The 16,783-nt window shown below is 49.7% G+C and overlaps 1 protein-coding gene across 1 annotated transcript; it reads right to left on the bottom strand.

Moving 5' to 3' along the window:
* Positions 1-295: 295 nt before the first annotated feature.
* On the bottom strand, positions 296-9,267 carry LOC129043517 (tripartite motif-containing protein 54-like). The gene is made up of 4 exons (XM_054500188.1): positions 9,059-9,267; positions 5,884-6,042; positions 3,010-3,281; positions 296-578 (listed from the first exon to the last, which is right to left on the bottom strand). Exons 1-4 carry the CDS (start codon positions 9,191-9,193, stop codon positions 296-298), a joined length of 849 nt encoding a protein of 282 aa, XP_054356163.1. The 5' UTR covers positions 9,194-9,267.
* Positions 9,268-16,783: the final 7,516 nt, after the last annotated feature.

Below are 16,783 nucleotides of genomic sequence, written 5' to 3'. Positions count from 1 at the left end.
GAGGAATAACATGGGTCCCCAGGAAGCTTTGCCTCTTTGTTCGGTTTTGGCAGCAAGCCCAACTCTGACTTGCATAAAATCTCCTAGAGCGTTTGTTCCAAGAGTTCTCTCTGCGTGGCCCTGCCCGTCCTGCAGGCCTCGGGCAGCCTGGCCACGGTGGCCAGCGCCTGGGCTAACTCAAGCAGGACCAAGCCAGCAATATCTATTCCTTTAATGAGCTCTTGAAATTAGTGCCTGATAGACACGTTGTCCTTTTCAGGGACCTGGGGGACCATACCATCCTGTATGAACCTCTTCATCTCCGTCCTGAACTTTTTGTCCTTTCTTCCAGAAACTGTATCGCATTCCGGTGCTGCTGCAGGAGCCTCAGCATCTGGTGGCAGAGCTGGCGGGGGGCTGCGAGGTCCCGGGCCACCCACTGCAGCCTCTCCAACTCGGAGGCATGCTCCAGCTCCTGCTTTGAGGTAACCATGTGGCTGCGGCTGTGGATGCCGCTGATCAGGCAGTTTCCGATGGTTTTGATCATGGTCCATGTGCTGGTGGTGCTGGTGGACAGGTCTGATGAGCCTCTCTGTGTCCTGCCAAGGGAGCACTAACACACACTTAGGCAAGCCCTGCAGGGAGGCCCTCCGGCCCACAGGTTCTGCTCTGCCTGGGCTTCCACCCTGAGGCAGGGAGGCCCCAGGCCTGGCAGACACTGCTGGTTGCCAGCCCACTACCCGTTTTTCACCTCTTTTCTACCCAAAGAACTCTGATTCTTTGGGGGAACCAATGTGGGCAGCTAACAATGCTACATTCATTTCCTGCTTCTCTTGACATTGGGAGTAACCAGGTGTGCAATGGAAGCAGAAGTAGAATCCAGTCAGGTGGGCTTCTAGGAAGCTGCTTAAAAGTGGGTATGTGCCCCTGGGACCAGTCTTGACCCTTCCCTTTCCCTTTGCCGGGATCATGGACAGGATGCCTATATGGGACAGCCATCCTGTGACTATGTGCTGACAAGAGCACCTACCAAATGGCCGAGAGAAAAGGGCTGGAGCATCACGGCTCCCAAGCCAGCCAGCCTTGACTTCCTACCTTGGGACATTTCATTAAAGTAAAAAAATAGAACCCCTAAGTTTTTAAAGCCACTGCTCATGGACTTCTGCTACAGCCAAATGCAGATCATTGTTGAAAGAATAGCCGCATGGAAGAAATCACCTGAATAATTTAGAGGGAAATAAATGAAATCTCAGATGCAACCATTCTAATATTTCTAGAAAAAGTCAAGATCTCATACTCCGGAACTGGTGATCTTCAGTTCACCCCTAAAGCCCAGCACCAAGCTGGGCATGGCAGCTCACACCTGTAATCCCAACACTTTGAGACCCAAGGCAGGTGGATTGCTTGAGCTCAGGAGTTTGAGGCCAGCCTGGGCAACATGGCACAACCCCATCTCTGCAAAATATGCAAAAATTAGCTGAGCATGGTGGTACATGCCTGTAGTCCCAGCTATTCGGGAGGCTGAGATGGGAGGACCCCTTGAGCCCAGGAGGTCAAGGCTGCAGTGAGCCGTGATTGTGCCACTGCACTCCAGACTGGGTGACACAGCAGGACCCTCTCTCAAAAATAAATAAAATAAATAAAACCCAGTACCAGCATCACCCCATGATCAGGTCTTTCCAGATGGGGCAGCAAAAAGTAGGGGAAAGCACACCAATGAAGCCACACAGACCCAGGAGAATCTTGGTTCTTGCTAGCTGGGTAGTCTCGGATCTCAGTTTCCTGCCTGCTAAGAAAGGGATCCTGGCCAGGCACAGTGACTTACGCCTGTAATCCCAGCACTTTGGGAGGCTGAGGTGGGCGGATCATGAGGTCGGGAGATCGAGACCATCCTGGCTAACACAGTGAAACTCCGTCTCTACTAAAAATACAAAAAATTAGCTGGGCGTGGTGGCGGGCGCCTGTAGTCCCAGCTACTCAGGAGGCTGAGGCAGGAGAATGGCGTGAACCCAGGAGGTGGAGCTTGCAGTGACCCGAGATTGCGCCACTGCACTCCAGCCTGGGAGACAGTGAGACTCCGTCTCAAAAAAATAAATAAATAAATAAAAATAATAAAAAAAATTTTAAAAATTTTAATCTTTGAGTCCATAGATGTAGATCTAATTTGAATATTTTTATATTTTCTGTCTGTAACTTTCTGAAATATGGAATATAATTATAATAAGTTTCAATGTCTTCATCTACTAATTCTAACATCTGTCTCAGTTCTGATTTGATTTTGATTGTGTGATTATTGTCCTCATTATAGACTGTTTTCCTGCTTCTTTGCCTGGCCAGTAATCTTTGATTGGATGCCAGACATTGTGAATTTTACTTGGTTGGGAGCTGGATATTTTCATATTCCTATAAATCTTCAATTTTGTTATGGGATGCAGTGGAGGTACTTGGAAAGAGTTCGATCCTTTCAGGTCTTGCTTTTATTGTTTTTTAGGTGGGTCCACAGCAGTGGTCCATCTAGGGCTAATTATTCCTGACTACTCGGAGGCAAGACCTTCTGAGTACTCTTCCCAGTGTTCCATGATGTATGAGTTTTTCCGGTCTTGTGGAAATGGGCGTTGTTCCTTGTCCTGTGCAAGCATCAGGTGCTCTTCCCTCAATATTTTTATGTTTCCTTGTCTGACCTTGGGTAGTGTCTTCACAGACATATGCTGATCAGTTCACTGCTGAGTACTCAAGGAAGACCCTTGACAGGTCTCCAGGATCTCTGTTTGTATAACCATCTCTCTGAACTCTGTCCTATGTACTCTAACTGCTTTGGTCTCCCTAGACTCTTAGCTCCATCTTCTGAACTCAGGGAAGTTAAATTAATTGGCTATTAACTGTTCATTTTTTGAAGTCCTGAAAGCAATCAGTACTGACCCAGTTCTTAAGGTGCACATTTCAAAACTTGGCATGTTTCAGGACAGACTCGAGGGGAACCCGTCTCTAGAGAATGCAATGTATGATTTCTCCTTTGCATTTATACACTACCTTTGTTGGCCTAGTGCTCTGAAGAGAAAACTGTTGAAACCAGAACCAAACATTGTCTTCCTGTTAATGTGGGGACAGGAGAGGAACCATTCAAGCCATACCTCCGTTTCCTGGGCTGTGCTCTGAGATCTCTGCAGTACCTGCTGAATGTCCTCAGCAAAGCTAGCTTTCCTCTCTGTGTACACATCAGCAATCTTGGCTACCTGGTAGGAACTGTAGTCCCCAGAGGGTTTGAATATCCTGCATATTGGCTTTTCATCACTTAGGCACATCTGATTGAGAAAAGAAAAGTCAGTGAAACTTTCTTTCCTTCCTTTTCCAACCCTATGCACTAGAGACCTGCCCTACCCAGGCTGATGCCATTGTGAATGTGTGAAGCAAGTATTAAAAGTCAGTTGCACAGGACACCCTGGTGTGTGTAGAACAGAGGTGATGATAGTACTAGGATGGTCTGGTGGTGATTTAGTAAGCGCATGTTGTTATTTCACATTTCACGGAATCCTCACACAACCACTCTTTGCTTTAGATAGTATGGTTTTTGTTTTGTTTTGTTTTGTTTTGTTGTTGTTTTAGACGGGGTCTTGCTTTGTCACCCAGGCTGGAGTGCAGTGGTGCAATTTCAGCTCATTGCAACCTCCGCCTCCTGGGTTCAAGTGATTCTCCTGCCTCAGCCTCCTAAGCAGCTGGGACTACAGGCACGTGCCACCACACCCGGCTAATTTCTTGTATTTTTAGTAGAGGCAGGGTTTCGCCATATTGGCCAGGCTGGTCTCCAACTCCTGGCCTCAAGTGATTTGCCCGCCTCAGCCTCCCAAAGTGCTGGGATTACAAGTGTGAGCTACTGTGCCCAGCCTGTAATAGTACGGTTTTATGGGTGAGGAAGCTCAGAAGGCTGCAAATAACTTGCCAGGAAGGGACAGCACTGGGATTAGAAGACAAAGTCCTTCTGAGTCTAAGGTCAGAGCTTTTCCCACATTACCACACCACCTGCCTCATAGGACTGCCGTGAGAATTAAATAGGGCGATACACGTAAGATGCCTGGAGTAGTGCCTGACACCTGGATGACATTAAACCCCTGGTAGCTATTGATAATATTATAAGGACCTTCACAAACAAAGTGAGCTCCACTACGGGACTGAAAGCTGAGCACATTTCTAGATGGAGGGGATTAAAAAGGAGCCATCCTCCGTGCCTGCTTCTTCTGCTTCCACCCCTTCCTTACTCAGTTCAGGGGCAGGCTCTGAATGAACACCATAGAGGTGACTGCTGAAGATGAGGCAGAACCATAGCAAACTTGTGAAAAACTAAACCAATTCTTAAAGGCATAGTCTAAAGAGGAATATGTAATTGCACCTCAGGGGCTTGACCTAGCCTGTCCCAAGCAGTGTCATTGATCTCAGCAGAAGTGCAAGCTGCAAGGAAGAGAGGAGTGGCTCAGGCGGTGGCCCAGGTAGCTGGTTGAGGGTAGAGGATCTCAGGGAGACCCTGCCCTACTGCGGCGGACCTGATTCAGAGCTAGGAGACCCTCTTCCAGAGCCTCTTTCAGAGCCACATCTCTGCTTTTGGAGTTGGCTTCAGAGTTTCAAGTTACGGCAGAATTATGAAGTCTCATGAATGCTTTTGAATTCTTCCAAGTAAATTGTCAACTTAGGGGGCCGGGCGCGGTAGCTCATGCCTGTAATCCCAGCATTTTGGGAGGCCGAGGTGGGCGGATCACCAGGTCAGGAGATCGAGACCATCCTGGCTAACATGGTGAAACCCCATCTCTACTAAAAATACAAAAAAATTAGCCGGACGTTGTGGCGGGCGCCTGTAGTCCCAGCTACTCAGGAGGCTGAGGCAGGAGAATGGCGTGAACCTGGGAGGTGGAGTTTGCAGTGAGCCGAGATGGCGCCACTGCACTCCAGCCTGGGCGACAGAGCGAGACTCCATCTCAAAAAAAAAAAAATTGTCAACTTAGTTTACACCTGATAATTAGCAAAGACGAAGCAACCTAGATGAGGCCCCTAAGGCTGGTGGCTGATGCTACCTAATCTATGAGACATGGAAACTCTGCCTTCTCCTGCCCCTCCGGGGTTGCTCGGGGAGTCAAGTAGGCTAAAGGTTGTAAACATGCTTTGTGAACAGCAAAGAATTAAAGCCTTTTAAAGGGGTATCCCATCTGACAGAAGGATCCATCCTAAAGTCAGTGCCAAAGGGGAAAATTACCTTAAAATTTCCTTTGAAGATCCCTTAGCAAGGGAATGTGGAGTGTCTTGTAGAACACATCTAGTTTTCTACAAGCCACACTGTAGATATGTGTGTAGAAATGTACAATGTACAGAGCATTGCGCAGAAACAATCAAGGGTTCATATGGCACACTGTGCGGAAAACGTGTGCTGAGCATCCAAACGCCAGAATTACACTCTGCTCTCCAAAGGAGTCACTCCTCACCAGCCATTTGGGAGGCAACAGAAGGAATAGCCAGTTCGCCAGTCTCATCCTACCGCACCCTCTCTCCAAGATGACTGAGGGTGGCTGGAGTCTCATAAATCTCATAAATCACTGTACCTGTTTGAGCCCTTCTACATGTGACCCCTTCAACCCTGCTGTGGGCTGCAGGGCTGAATACTGCATGTGTGTGTATGCATGCGCACACACGCACCCCCCCCACACACATGCACCCCGCCCCCCCCGCACACACACACACAATCGTCTCTGGGCTCCACATTACAAATCAAGAATAAAGTTAGCATTGGGTTGTGGATTTGGAAAGTAATCCTCTACTATACTCCTGAGTAAACATCTGGTTTCAACTATGTAGGCTTACCGAGTAATTTGACAGATTGGGCAGCTAGGCAAAAAGAAAATTTTAAAAAGTATAATTTAATACCAGATTCATGATTTCTGCACGCTTTTCACACATCTGAGCGAGCTGGTTTTGCTCCCCAGTGTGAAGTGTCTCAAGTACTTCCTTAAGCTTTTCCAAGATATTTTCAGCCAGGATGTTTCCCTGCAATCCATTTGTTCCCCTGCCCTTCAAATAAATGTCCTAAAACACAGAGATCACATGAGTTTGTGGCAAATTCCTGAGGCCAAAGGCCACCTCATCTTTGGGGGACGTTGAAATATGTCCCTTCCTGGTCACTAAAACACCATCCGGGAGGAGGAAAGAACTCACATTCCTGGGGAATGTGACAAGACCTGGGGAAGGCTGACAAGACCTGGAGAAGGAAGTGACTGTGAGAACCCTGTACGATAACCCTTCCAGGCTGGCCCTGCTGTGGGCCTGTTACCAGCATCTGTTGTGAAAGTCACTACAAACTCCATCAGGTGAAACTGGAACCTGCGTTCCTTCAGTCCGTTGAGTTTTGGTTAGGACCTACTCTGTCTTCCACAGAAACTCAGTCCAGTGCTAAGACAAATGCTCACAGTCAATGACTGCACAGTATATGCCAATGGAGTGCAGAGAATGAAGGATCAGGGCTCGCAGTGTCTTTTATTTTCTGTATTTTGATGTTTTGGCACCTGGGGCCTGCCCTCCCAGGGTTAGCCAACTCTTAGACAGAGTAAAGGATCTCACCTGGGACTGTGCTTTTCAGATGCAAACCAACCAACCCAGATCCCACACCCCCAACCATCCAACCTTCTCACGCGCAGGCCACTGTCCACCTGCCCTAATTACCAGAGAGCAAGGCACAGCTCCTATGCCTCAGAGCCCACTGAAATGATTCGCACTAGCCAGTCTTTAGCCTGCTTACCCTCCCCTCCCCATTTCTTCCTGTGGAAACCACAGCAAAGGCCCTGGACCACAGTTCCCTGCCATTCCCTTTGCCTCCTGATGAACCCTGGGGCTTCCCCATGTGGCCCTGCGTAGTGGGGGGCTCCCTCCTCTTGGGAACTCTGAGTAACAAACTACCTTTTCAATGGCAATCATCTCCTGATCTTTTGGCCCCAACAGAACCAGTGCAGGGAAGTGATTTCTTTTCCCTGGTGCCTCGGAAATGAGAAAAGAACTTGTCTTGAAAAGAGGTGGACCTGGGTTTGAATTCCAGCATAACACTCACTACAGAATGCCACTGGTGTATAAATCTTTTCCAGGATTCAGCAGAATGAATACTCCAGGGAAGATGAATGGGCCAGCGCCTGGGATCTGGGCCTTTTTTCTTTTCAAAGAAAACTGAAGAGCATTGAAAATGTCCCAGAGGGTCGCCTTCAGAGCTGGGCACACCAGTCCTCTCCCTCTCTCCTTTCTCAAATCTCTGCCTCTACTCAATCAATCCAAAGCTCTTTCCCACCCTTCTAGGCCGCAGGTGCAGCCCGTATCCCAGCACTGTCCCTCCGCTTGATCCTCTGTATTCTGTCAGGGTGAGGACGCACAGCTACTCCTGCTCAACCCTCTTGGGACCGCACCTGTGTGACCTGCCCAACCCCCAAATCCAGGCTCAACAAAATTTCTGCAAAGACCTCCAGTGCACTTCCTGTGCCGTTTGCAGGTTCCTTATGGGCTCCCAGAGTCTGAGGAGCCTGTGTGTCTGTCACCTGGGATGAGGAAAGCCAGAGAGCAGGGCAGGGGACAAGGACCACCTCACCTCTGAAAGTGGAGCTTCAGAGGGTGAATTCTCTAGTTGCTTGGTGCATAACTTAAAATCACAATAGAGAAATTAAGGTTGCCATGGACCTGCTCAGGGAGGGAAGATGAGGAAGGAGCTGTGCACGAGAAGCTCAGTCGTCGGAGAGGCAGCAAATGCCAGTAGCGTCTAAAACCAGTGGGTGAAGAATGGCAAGATAAACACATACTCAGAGCTATGGTGGTGACTGCAGGAAGAATGAAGTAGAAAAAGTTGGGAGAGATTGCCTCTGGAGAGTGGGACTAGGGGTGGGATGGCAGCATTGCTTTTCATTATAAACTCTTTTCTACACTCTTTCTTTGATATGATTTAAAAATAAACATACAAATAAGTGAAAATTCCAGGTTGACAAATAAAATGATCCATCCAAATGTGTGGTGCTTCTGAGCTGCTGCCCCTGTCTCTGCAGTCACCTCATGGCACCCCTCCCCCAAAAGCCAGGTGATGACCGCCTGTCTCTCTCCTTGCCCTCCAGCCCCTCAGGATTCCTCTGCCTGCAACCTATTCCTTCTAGATTTTCTTCCTTCCTTCCACAAATATCCAAAGGGCCTGGAGCAACACCAATCATGATTCCTACAATCCAGCTGGTGAAATGTTACACAAAGCATTTCCATGAGAGCATGTGACATTGTGCTTTCAGAAGTCAACGTTATGATGACCCTTTCCAGGTTAAAATACGTCACTAGCTCCCCTCTGCTTACAGGATAAAATGCAAAGCCCTTTGCTTGATGTGTAGGGCCTCCTGGAATATGTCCTACCTACCCTTCGGGTGGGTACCCTAAAGCCCCAGGTGTCTCCCACAGCACCTTATGCTCAAGCCTCCCTGATCTCTGGGCCAGCCCTTAAGCACCTCCTTTCTTAGGCCCTCTTTCTCGGGCCTTGGTATCTGCCACTGTCTCTTCCTAGATTGCCCTCTCCATCAGCGTCAGTCCTACTGTAGATTCTATGCAGCAGTGTCTCCCGTGTGGCCTTCCTGTCCCCTGCGGTGCATTGCAGACCTGCACTGTGGGGTCTCCCATTATATGTGTGGTCCATCTCTCCTTAAAGGATGAAGTCTGAACCCTCATCAGCTCTGCTTCTCTGGTCTTCCACCACAGTGACAAGGCACCTAGCAAGTGCTAATAAATGGCCCTACCTACCCCAGCGCATACTGAACAAGCTGTTCTGTGAGAAAGTTCTCTCCAACCTTAGGCCACAATGTACATCCTCCTGTAGCTCCTCCCTGTGGGTCCCAATGGATCTTCTAAGCCTAAAGGAAAAGCCTGTCCTCCCCTGCTGATGCCCTCTCACAACCCTTCAGAGATGTGGGTCTGCCTTGCTGGTCTTCATTTTGGGGCCCAAAGTCCCCAGTTTTCTCATGGGCCAGGGTTTGAAGAGTGCAGACCAGAAAGAAGTCTGCTCCCTCGTGGAGTGAAAGGGCCCTAATTTTCCTCTTACTTGCCTACACACTGGATAACAGAACCGTCCCTGGACCTGGGTGCAATTCTGGCAAACCAAGATCAGCTCCAGGCACTGTTTGCAGAAGTTGTGGGAACAGGAGAGCAGCAGTGCAGGCAATGTAAGCAGCTTCATGCACACGGGCAGGACAGTGCTGCACCCAGCGGCTCCATGGCTCTCAGGCTGCCGCCCTGGCCAGATGCTAGAACAGGCCTGAAACTGCTCTGGGAGCCATGTCACAATAGCACCATGGCCAGGCCTGGCTTTCCTCCAAGGGATGAAGCAAGGAAGCTCCTTGAGTGCTTCAGGGGCTCCAGGACATGTCGGGGAGCCAGGCAGCCAAATCCAGCTTCAGCTCCTTTCTTTGCAGCTCGTGTGCCAAGATGGTTCTTAGATTTTTGAGATTCTTTTTTTTTTTTTTTTTTGAGACAGAGTTTCACTCTTGTTGTCCAGGTTGGAGTGCAATGGCATGATCTCGGCTCACGGCAACCTCCGACTCCTGGGTTCAAGCAATTCTTCTGCCTCAGCCTCCCGAGTATCTGGGATTACAGGCATGTGCCACCATGCCCAGCTAATTTTGTATTTTTAGGAGAGACAAGGCTTTGCCATGTTGGTCAGGCTGGTCTTGAACTCCTGACCTCAGGTGATCTGCCCACCTCGGCGTCTCAAAGTGCTGGGGTTACAGGCATGAGCCACCGTGCCTGGCCATTTTTTAGACATTGTATAAAACAAAAAGCGAAAAACAAAACAACAAAAACAAAGATATGCAACAGAGTCCATGCATGACCCGCAAAGTCTTCAGTATTTACTTTCTGGCTCTTTACTGAAAGAGTCTGTGGTCCTATGTAATTGAGAAGATGAACCTACTAAAATCCAGCTACTCCTAGGCACAGCATCCTGGCCTCAGGTTAGCAGGGAGGAGTTGGGGGATAGGGCCACCACCCCACCACAGCTGGACCATCTGAGGCAGGTAGCCCCTGGCCTCTCCTGTTCCTTCATTCATGTGTGTTGAACGAGGCCATCTCTCAGCCCTTCTTCTCTGATCCTGGGCATCGCCAGTCTGTGGACTGTGACTTGGCCTTTCCCAGCCCTCAGTGCCTGTCTCGCCTGCCTGCCTGGGGGTTCCTGGAGGATCAGCCAGTCTGAACAAGGGGCACTAGTTGAGCACCCATGTTGGGCCGGCATTGTCATGTGTTATCTCTTATTTCATCTCCACAGCCCTAAGAGGCTCAAGGAACTAGCTTTCATTAAGTCAGAGAAACTGAGGCACAGAGAGGTAGGATAACCTTTCCAAGGCTGCAATGTGTCACATTCCATATGACTCTTTCTCCTTTCCTGGCAAGCTATGTTGCCTCACAGATGAGGTTGTCCTATAGATGTGAAGGTTCATGGTAAAATGTATGGGTGTGGCTGGGCGCAGTGGCTCATGCCTGTAATCCTAGCACTTTGGGAGGCCTAGGAGGGTGGATCACCTGAGGTCAGGAGTTCGGGACCAGCCTGGCCAACCTGGTGAAACCCCATCTCTACTAAAAATACAAAAATTAGCTGGGCCTGGTGGCAGGCGCCTGTAATCCCAGCTACTCAAGAGGCTGAGGCAAGAGAATCACTTGAACCTGGGAGGCGGAGGTTGCAGTGGGCCAAGATCACGCCACTGCACTCCAGCCTGGGTGAAAGAGCAAGACTCTGTATCAAACACACAAAAAAGATGGGTGTGTTACACTGCTAGACATGCTCATGAGACCATGGGGAGCAGGGAGGAAGGAGTGAAAACCCACACCCCACACTCTCAGCCCCTATTCAGCATGCAGGCACCCAGCATCAAATATGTTCAAGACACAAGATGGGCCCTGAGGGGCTGAAGGTGCTGTGACTGCTCCTTGTTCATGATGGTGACAGCCACTCTTGGAGGGCTCAGCACATATGAGTTCTCAGCATGCACTGTCCCAGTTACTTACCACAACACTCCTGTATAATCAGGTCCAAGTCATAAATAAGAAACAGGCTGGGCGCAGTAGCTTATGCCTGCACTCCCAGCACTTCGGGAGGCTGAGGCGGGAGGATTGCTTGAGCCCAGGAGTTCGCGACTAGCCTGGGCAACATAGCAAGACCCTGTCTCTACACAAAATAAAATAATAATAAAAAAAGAAATATGGCAATATCCCTGCTCTTACAGAGCTCTCAGTCCAAAGGAGATGACAGATACAGAAGGAGAGTTGCAGGCATCCCCGCTGGCCCACCAGTCATGACATCCCTAACCATCTTCCATCAAGGCCAGAAATGCTGACTACTCCCCTCATCAGACTGACGTCAAGGGGTGGTCATGTGATATGCTTTTGTCCAATGAAACATGTTGAAGTCTGCTCAGAGGCTTCGAAGAAACTTTTTTGCACTCCTGAAAAAAGAAACATGCAAATTTCACCACACCTCCCCATATCTTTCCACCTTGTGTGAAGACTCAAAAGCTGGAGTTGTAGCAGCCCTTTGGTAACCATGAGAGAAACCACCTAGAGAAGCACAGATATGAACGCTGACATCAGTGAACTGCTGGACCCATGTCAATGCTCACTTCTCTCCAACCTATAGTTATGTGAGAACAACAAAGCCACTACAAGCCAGGTTTGCAATCCTAACTGATAACGAAAAGGTAGGAAATATTATGAGCCATGAGAAATAAGAAGCTGTAAACATTTAGAGAATACAAGACTACTTGCAAGTGGAAACAGAAAGGATGGGGAAGGTGTGGCAGCCTCTGTTGCTGACTCTACTAGAGCCATTGCCTTCTTTTTTTTTTCTTTTTTTTTTTTGATACTGAGTTTTGCTCTATCGCCCAGACTGGAGTGCAGTGGTGCAATCTCGGCTCACTGCCATCTCTGCCTCTGGGTTCAAATAATTCTTGTGCCTCAGCCTCCTGAGTAGCTGGGATTACAGGTGCCTGCCACCACACCCGGCTAATTTTTGTATTTTTAGTAGAGATGGGATTTCACCATATTGGCCAGGCTGGAACTCCTGACCACAAGTGATCCACCCACCTTGGCCTCCCAAAGTGCTGTGATTACAGGCATGAGCCACTGCGCCCAGCTGCCTTCTGTCTTGCTAGGAGCACACTGGCTGCTCTTAACTCCTGAGACAGGTCCACGACGGACGAGACCATTATGTAAAGGTCATCCCCCAGGCCAGATACTATCCCAGTCACCCCAACATTTAGGGCAGGTTTGGCTACATGGACTAGTACTCGCCAATGAGATGTCAGGGGAATTTTGCTAGGTTTGCTAGGAAATGCTTCCCTCTATAATAAAAAAGGAAAACTGCCCACCTCTTCTTTTTTTTCCTGCTGCCTCTCCTTCTTTCTGCCTTGACTGCAGTTGTGTAACGACATGATCACGGCACTACTGCAGCTGTCTTGTGATCAAGAAGTAAAGCCCTGAAGGTCAGCAGAGATGCTGATCCAGACCATTGACCTTAACATCAGTGAGCTGCTGAAAGAACCTGGAACCACCTTGCTGGAGACTTCTGGTAAGATAAACGTCTTTGTTACTTAAGCCACTATCAGTTGGGTGTTCTAATGCTCATTCTTGGCTTGTGCACAAGCCTTCCTGGAAGACTTGGCATTTGAGCTGAGGCTTGAAGGATGGGTGGTGCTTGGACATGCAAGTATGAAGGAGAGGACTGAGGAGAGGTGGATTCCAGGAAACCAACTGTTTGGAGCCAAGGCAAGGAGCTGGAAAATGTGAAGATAGTGAGTAGTCTGGTTTAACAAGAGTGTTCACAGTTTATTGGGCACTGAAGAAATGCAGTGTGTGTTTGATAGTTTGCAGGAAATGGGAAGCTGTGGGGCTGGGCTGGGGGCTGCCTGCAGGCAGGACCTGCAAAAACAGGCAGACAAGGGCCAAAGATGGCCCTTTGCTTTTAAGACTCAGGCACCTAATGACAGCGAAGACCAGCTCCTCTACAGAAACCCGGATCCCAGGAGCAGGGCCCAGGTTCAGATCTAGAAGGTGGCACACCCTCTTGTCACCCACTATCCACTGGCTGTGCTGTGTTTCTCAGCCTCCACCAGGCTGTATGGTCCTTCTGGTCCTAGGACACATAGCAGCAGGCGGGCAATTAAGCTCCAGCCTCCTCTGTCCACTGTCCCCTGCACAGCAACCCCAGGCCTTGGGTTCTGGACCTGGGGAGAGCCACCTAGCCCGCCCCATGGGAATTCAAACAAGAAGCAGGCTATCGTTGGTTAAGCCACTGAGATTTAGGAATTGATCTGTTATCCTGGCACAGCCTAGCTTGGGGCTTCTCAAACTATCTATGGTAAAGGGCTAGTTCTTTTTAAAAAAATTTCTTTTTCTCTTCTTCTTCTTCTCCTTCTCCTTCTCCTTCTTCTTCTTTCTTCTTTTTGAGACAGAGTTTTGCTCTTGTCACCCGGGCTGGAATGCAATGGTGCGAGCTTGGCTCACTACAACCTCCACCTCCTGGGTTCAAGCAATTCTCCTGCCTCAGCCTCCCTAGTAGCTGGGATTACAGGCACCTGCTACCACGCCCGGCTGGTTTTTGTATTTTTAATGGAGATGGGGTTTCACCATGTTGGCCAGGCTGGTCTTGAACTCCTGGCCTCAAGTGATCCATCCACCTTGACCTCTCAAAGTGCTGAGATTACAGGCATGAGCCATGGTGCCTGGTCTCTTTTTAAAAATTTCTAATATAACACAGATCAACACTTTCATAAAGTAAAGATAAACTACTGGAAAAATATTTTTAAAAGACATCCAGAATATAAACCCAACTTTAATTATTCTATTCATCAGACACTGTCAGATTGGCATAGATTTTCTAAATCCTGACTCTTATTTTCTGCGCCCCACTTTCCAAGTGGGGACCACTCTGGGAGCTGCACTGGCCAGGCCTGTCTCGTCCCACCCCTGTTTCCTCCATCAGGCCTCTGTGTGTGGAGAACAGGCTGAGGGGTAATGGGAGTGGGATTCAGTCTGGGCTCTGCTCTTGGCAGCATCAGCCCCAGCAGACACTTCAGTTGCCCCAAGACGAGGTATGAAGGGTATGTGGGAGTGTCTAGCAGGCAACTGGAGACTGTGACTGAAGATCTAGAGATAATTTAGAGGTCATTTATTGAACTGTTATTGGATGCGGGCATTGCATTCAGTATTCTGCAAACATCATCCCATTTAATCAGTAAGCAACAGTGCAAAGCAGGCACTATTGGGCAATACCCTTTCTTCTCATTTAAAAATATTGTGGTAGGCTGGGTGCAGTGGCTCACGCCTATAATCCCAGCACTTTTGGAGGCCGAGGTGGGAGGATCATGAGGTCAGGAGTTTGAGACCAGCCTGGCCAATGGAGTGAAACCCCGTCTCTACCAAAAATACAAAAATTAGCCAGGGGTGGTGGTGGGCACCTGTAATCCCAGCTACTGCAGAGGCTGAGGCAGGAGAATTGCTTAAATCTGGGAGGAGGAGGTTGCAGTGAGCCAAGATGGCACCACTGCATTCCAGCCTGGGCGACAGAGCAAGACTCCGTCTCGAAAAAAACAAACAAAAAATTTTGGTAAAATACGCATAACATAAAATTTACCATCCTCACCATTTTTAAGTATCCAGATCAGTGGCATTAAATGCAGATTGTGCAACCAACACCACCATTCATCTCCAGAACGTTTTTATTGGTTCAGTCCAAACTGAAACTCTGTCGCCATTGAACAACAACTCCCCATTCCTGCTCCCCATAGCTTCTGACAACCACCATTCTTGGCACTGCCTTTTACAGATGGAAATGAAACAGAGAGGGTACAGGAGGCAGCAGGACAGCCAGCCCTCATCCTGGTGGCCCTGGGGCAGGACAAGCTCCAGGGCCCTGTGCTTGGCTCTGGGTGGTGAATGCCAGCTCCCAGGCCACAGCGGCTGGGAGGGATGGGCACAGTGGGGTGACCCCTCCCCAGGAGGCAGTGAGGGGTGTGGGCAGCACTGACAGTTGGGCCAGGAGGAGGAGTAGGACCCAGAAAAGGGGTCGGACAGCCAGAGGGGCTAAGGGAGGAGAGCGGGCAGTAAGTCTACACTGCTTCTGAGGTCAGAGGGGGCAGAGGACTTGGAACCTCAGACATGACCAGTGACTGGTTCCAGAGAGGCCAGATGCCTGGGGATTCAGGGACGAGGGCAAAGGCGGTGGGAGCGCAACCCAGGGAGGGGACACGCAGGCTGGCGGGTGGGCAAATGGGGGGCGCAGAGAGGGGGAGGTCTGCCCCATGCCCCTGCGCCCCTGTCCAGAGGCCGCCCGACTTAAATGGAGGTGGACCCTTTCCTGACTCTGTGGAACCTGTTCCATTCCTGCCTGTAGCTCATGATGCTGATGTGGTTTTGCCTCGTTGCAATTTTCTCCACACTGTGGAATCTCCTGTAGAATCTCCCTGTAGCAGATTCTCCTCCTCCTCTGCTCCCCTTGGACACCAGTGGGCTCTGCAGGTCTGGGGAAATCTTTGTCCTGAGCCACCCTTGCCTCCCAGGAGCCCGCAGTTGTCTGGGGCAGCATGCTCACTGCAGGAAGTGAGTGCTGTCTGAGGAGAAGAATTTGCCAAGTTCTCAGACTAAGAGAAGGTCACTGGCCTCGGGTCTGGGGAACTGCATGGAGAAGGTCCTCTGAAATGGGCCAGGAGGACAGATGTCACCGGGGGAAGGGTGGAAACACAGCAGGAGTGAGGTCTCAGAGGTGAGGGGGCTGTGCTGTGCGGGATGATGGGACACCGGCCCCCACTGTGGGGGACAAGCTGGACTCCAGCTGGGACCCATTTTGGTACCCGTCAGACAAAGCCAGGGAAACCATGGGACTTGGAAGTAGGGAAAGAATGTGGAGGATGCGTCTTTAGACAGGCCCTGAGGGGTGTGGAGGGAAGTGGAAAGAGACCCAGAGACTGACCCAGGGGTGGAGACAGGGAGTTGGAGCTGAAAGACATTTGCCCAAGAATCTGTAGACAAACTGAATGGCTGGGGGTGTGGCCAGCCGACTTCACACAAAGAGAAAGATAAAAGTGATTTTCTTGGGGTCAAGAGAGGATGTCAAATTAGAAGACAGGTCTCTGAACTCCTGGAACCTGATTACCAGGATGTCTGTGGTTGGAAACCTTGGACAGAGCCATCCACCGCAGATGGTGGAATGGGAACAGGCTTAATGCCAGAGTTGCTCTCACCCACCGGCCCGGCTGGAGAGGGGCCCTCTGCATGCTTTGGAAATGCTGGCCTCTAGGCACATTTCTATCCTGTAAAGAGAGAATACACACGTGTTCCAGCTTTGCTGGTGGTCCCTCCCCAGAGGCTCTACATCTCAACAGCCCAGGCCCTGGGATGGGGAGCAGAGGACCTGGCCCAACCTGTAGGGCTGCAGATGGTCTCAGGACCATGGCACATTCTTGGAGGCCTGGCATGACTGAGGTCAGATATTTCACCTGCCTGGGGAGAGATGGGGGCTTGAAGTCTACACTGTGTTGGTTTAAAGAAAGAGAAGAAATGCGCTACTTCTTGCTCACCTGTTTGTGGACTGTTTTAAAAAGTGGGGGTTGGGGCTGTTTGAAATTTGACACCAGAATTACTCACTGACTTTATTTCTACCCCAACCTCTCCCTACAGTCCGTGGACAAAGGATGATTTGGCTTTTCAGAATGAAAGGCCAGGAGTGCTAGTATCTATTGTTTCGTTGTCCAGAATTCCTGTCCCTCTATTTTCTGCATACAAA

This window comes from Pongo pygmaeus, chromosome 13 (assembly GCF_028885625.2).
Source record: "Pongo pygmaeus isolate AG05252 chromosome 13, NHGRI_mPonPyg2-v2.0_pri, whole genome shotgun sequence".
Taxonomy (NCBI): domain Eukaryota; kingdom Metazoa; phylum Chordata; class Mammalia; order Primates; family Hominidae; genus Pongo; species Pongo pygmaeus.
Note: the sequence above shows the minus strand (reverse complement) of the source record. Positions and strands in the feature narration are given on the sequence as shown.

Bases quoted from the DNA above. Each gene is read 5' to 3' on its own strand.
- LOC129043517 (XM_054500188.1), bottom strand. From the start codon at position 9,193: ATGAAGCTGCTTACATTGCCTGCACTGCTGCTCTCCTGTTCCCACAAC. The intron at 6,043-9,058 runs GTAAGAGGAAAA...TCTGTGTTTTAG, and splicing joins GTTATCCAGTGTGTAGGCAA to GACATTTATTTGAAGGGCAG. The intron at 3,282-5,883 runs GTATTAAATTAT...TTTCTCAATCAG, and splicing joins GTGCAGAAATCATGAATCTG to ATGTGCCTAAGTGATGAAAA.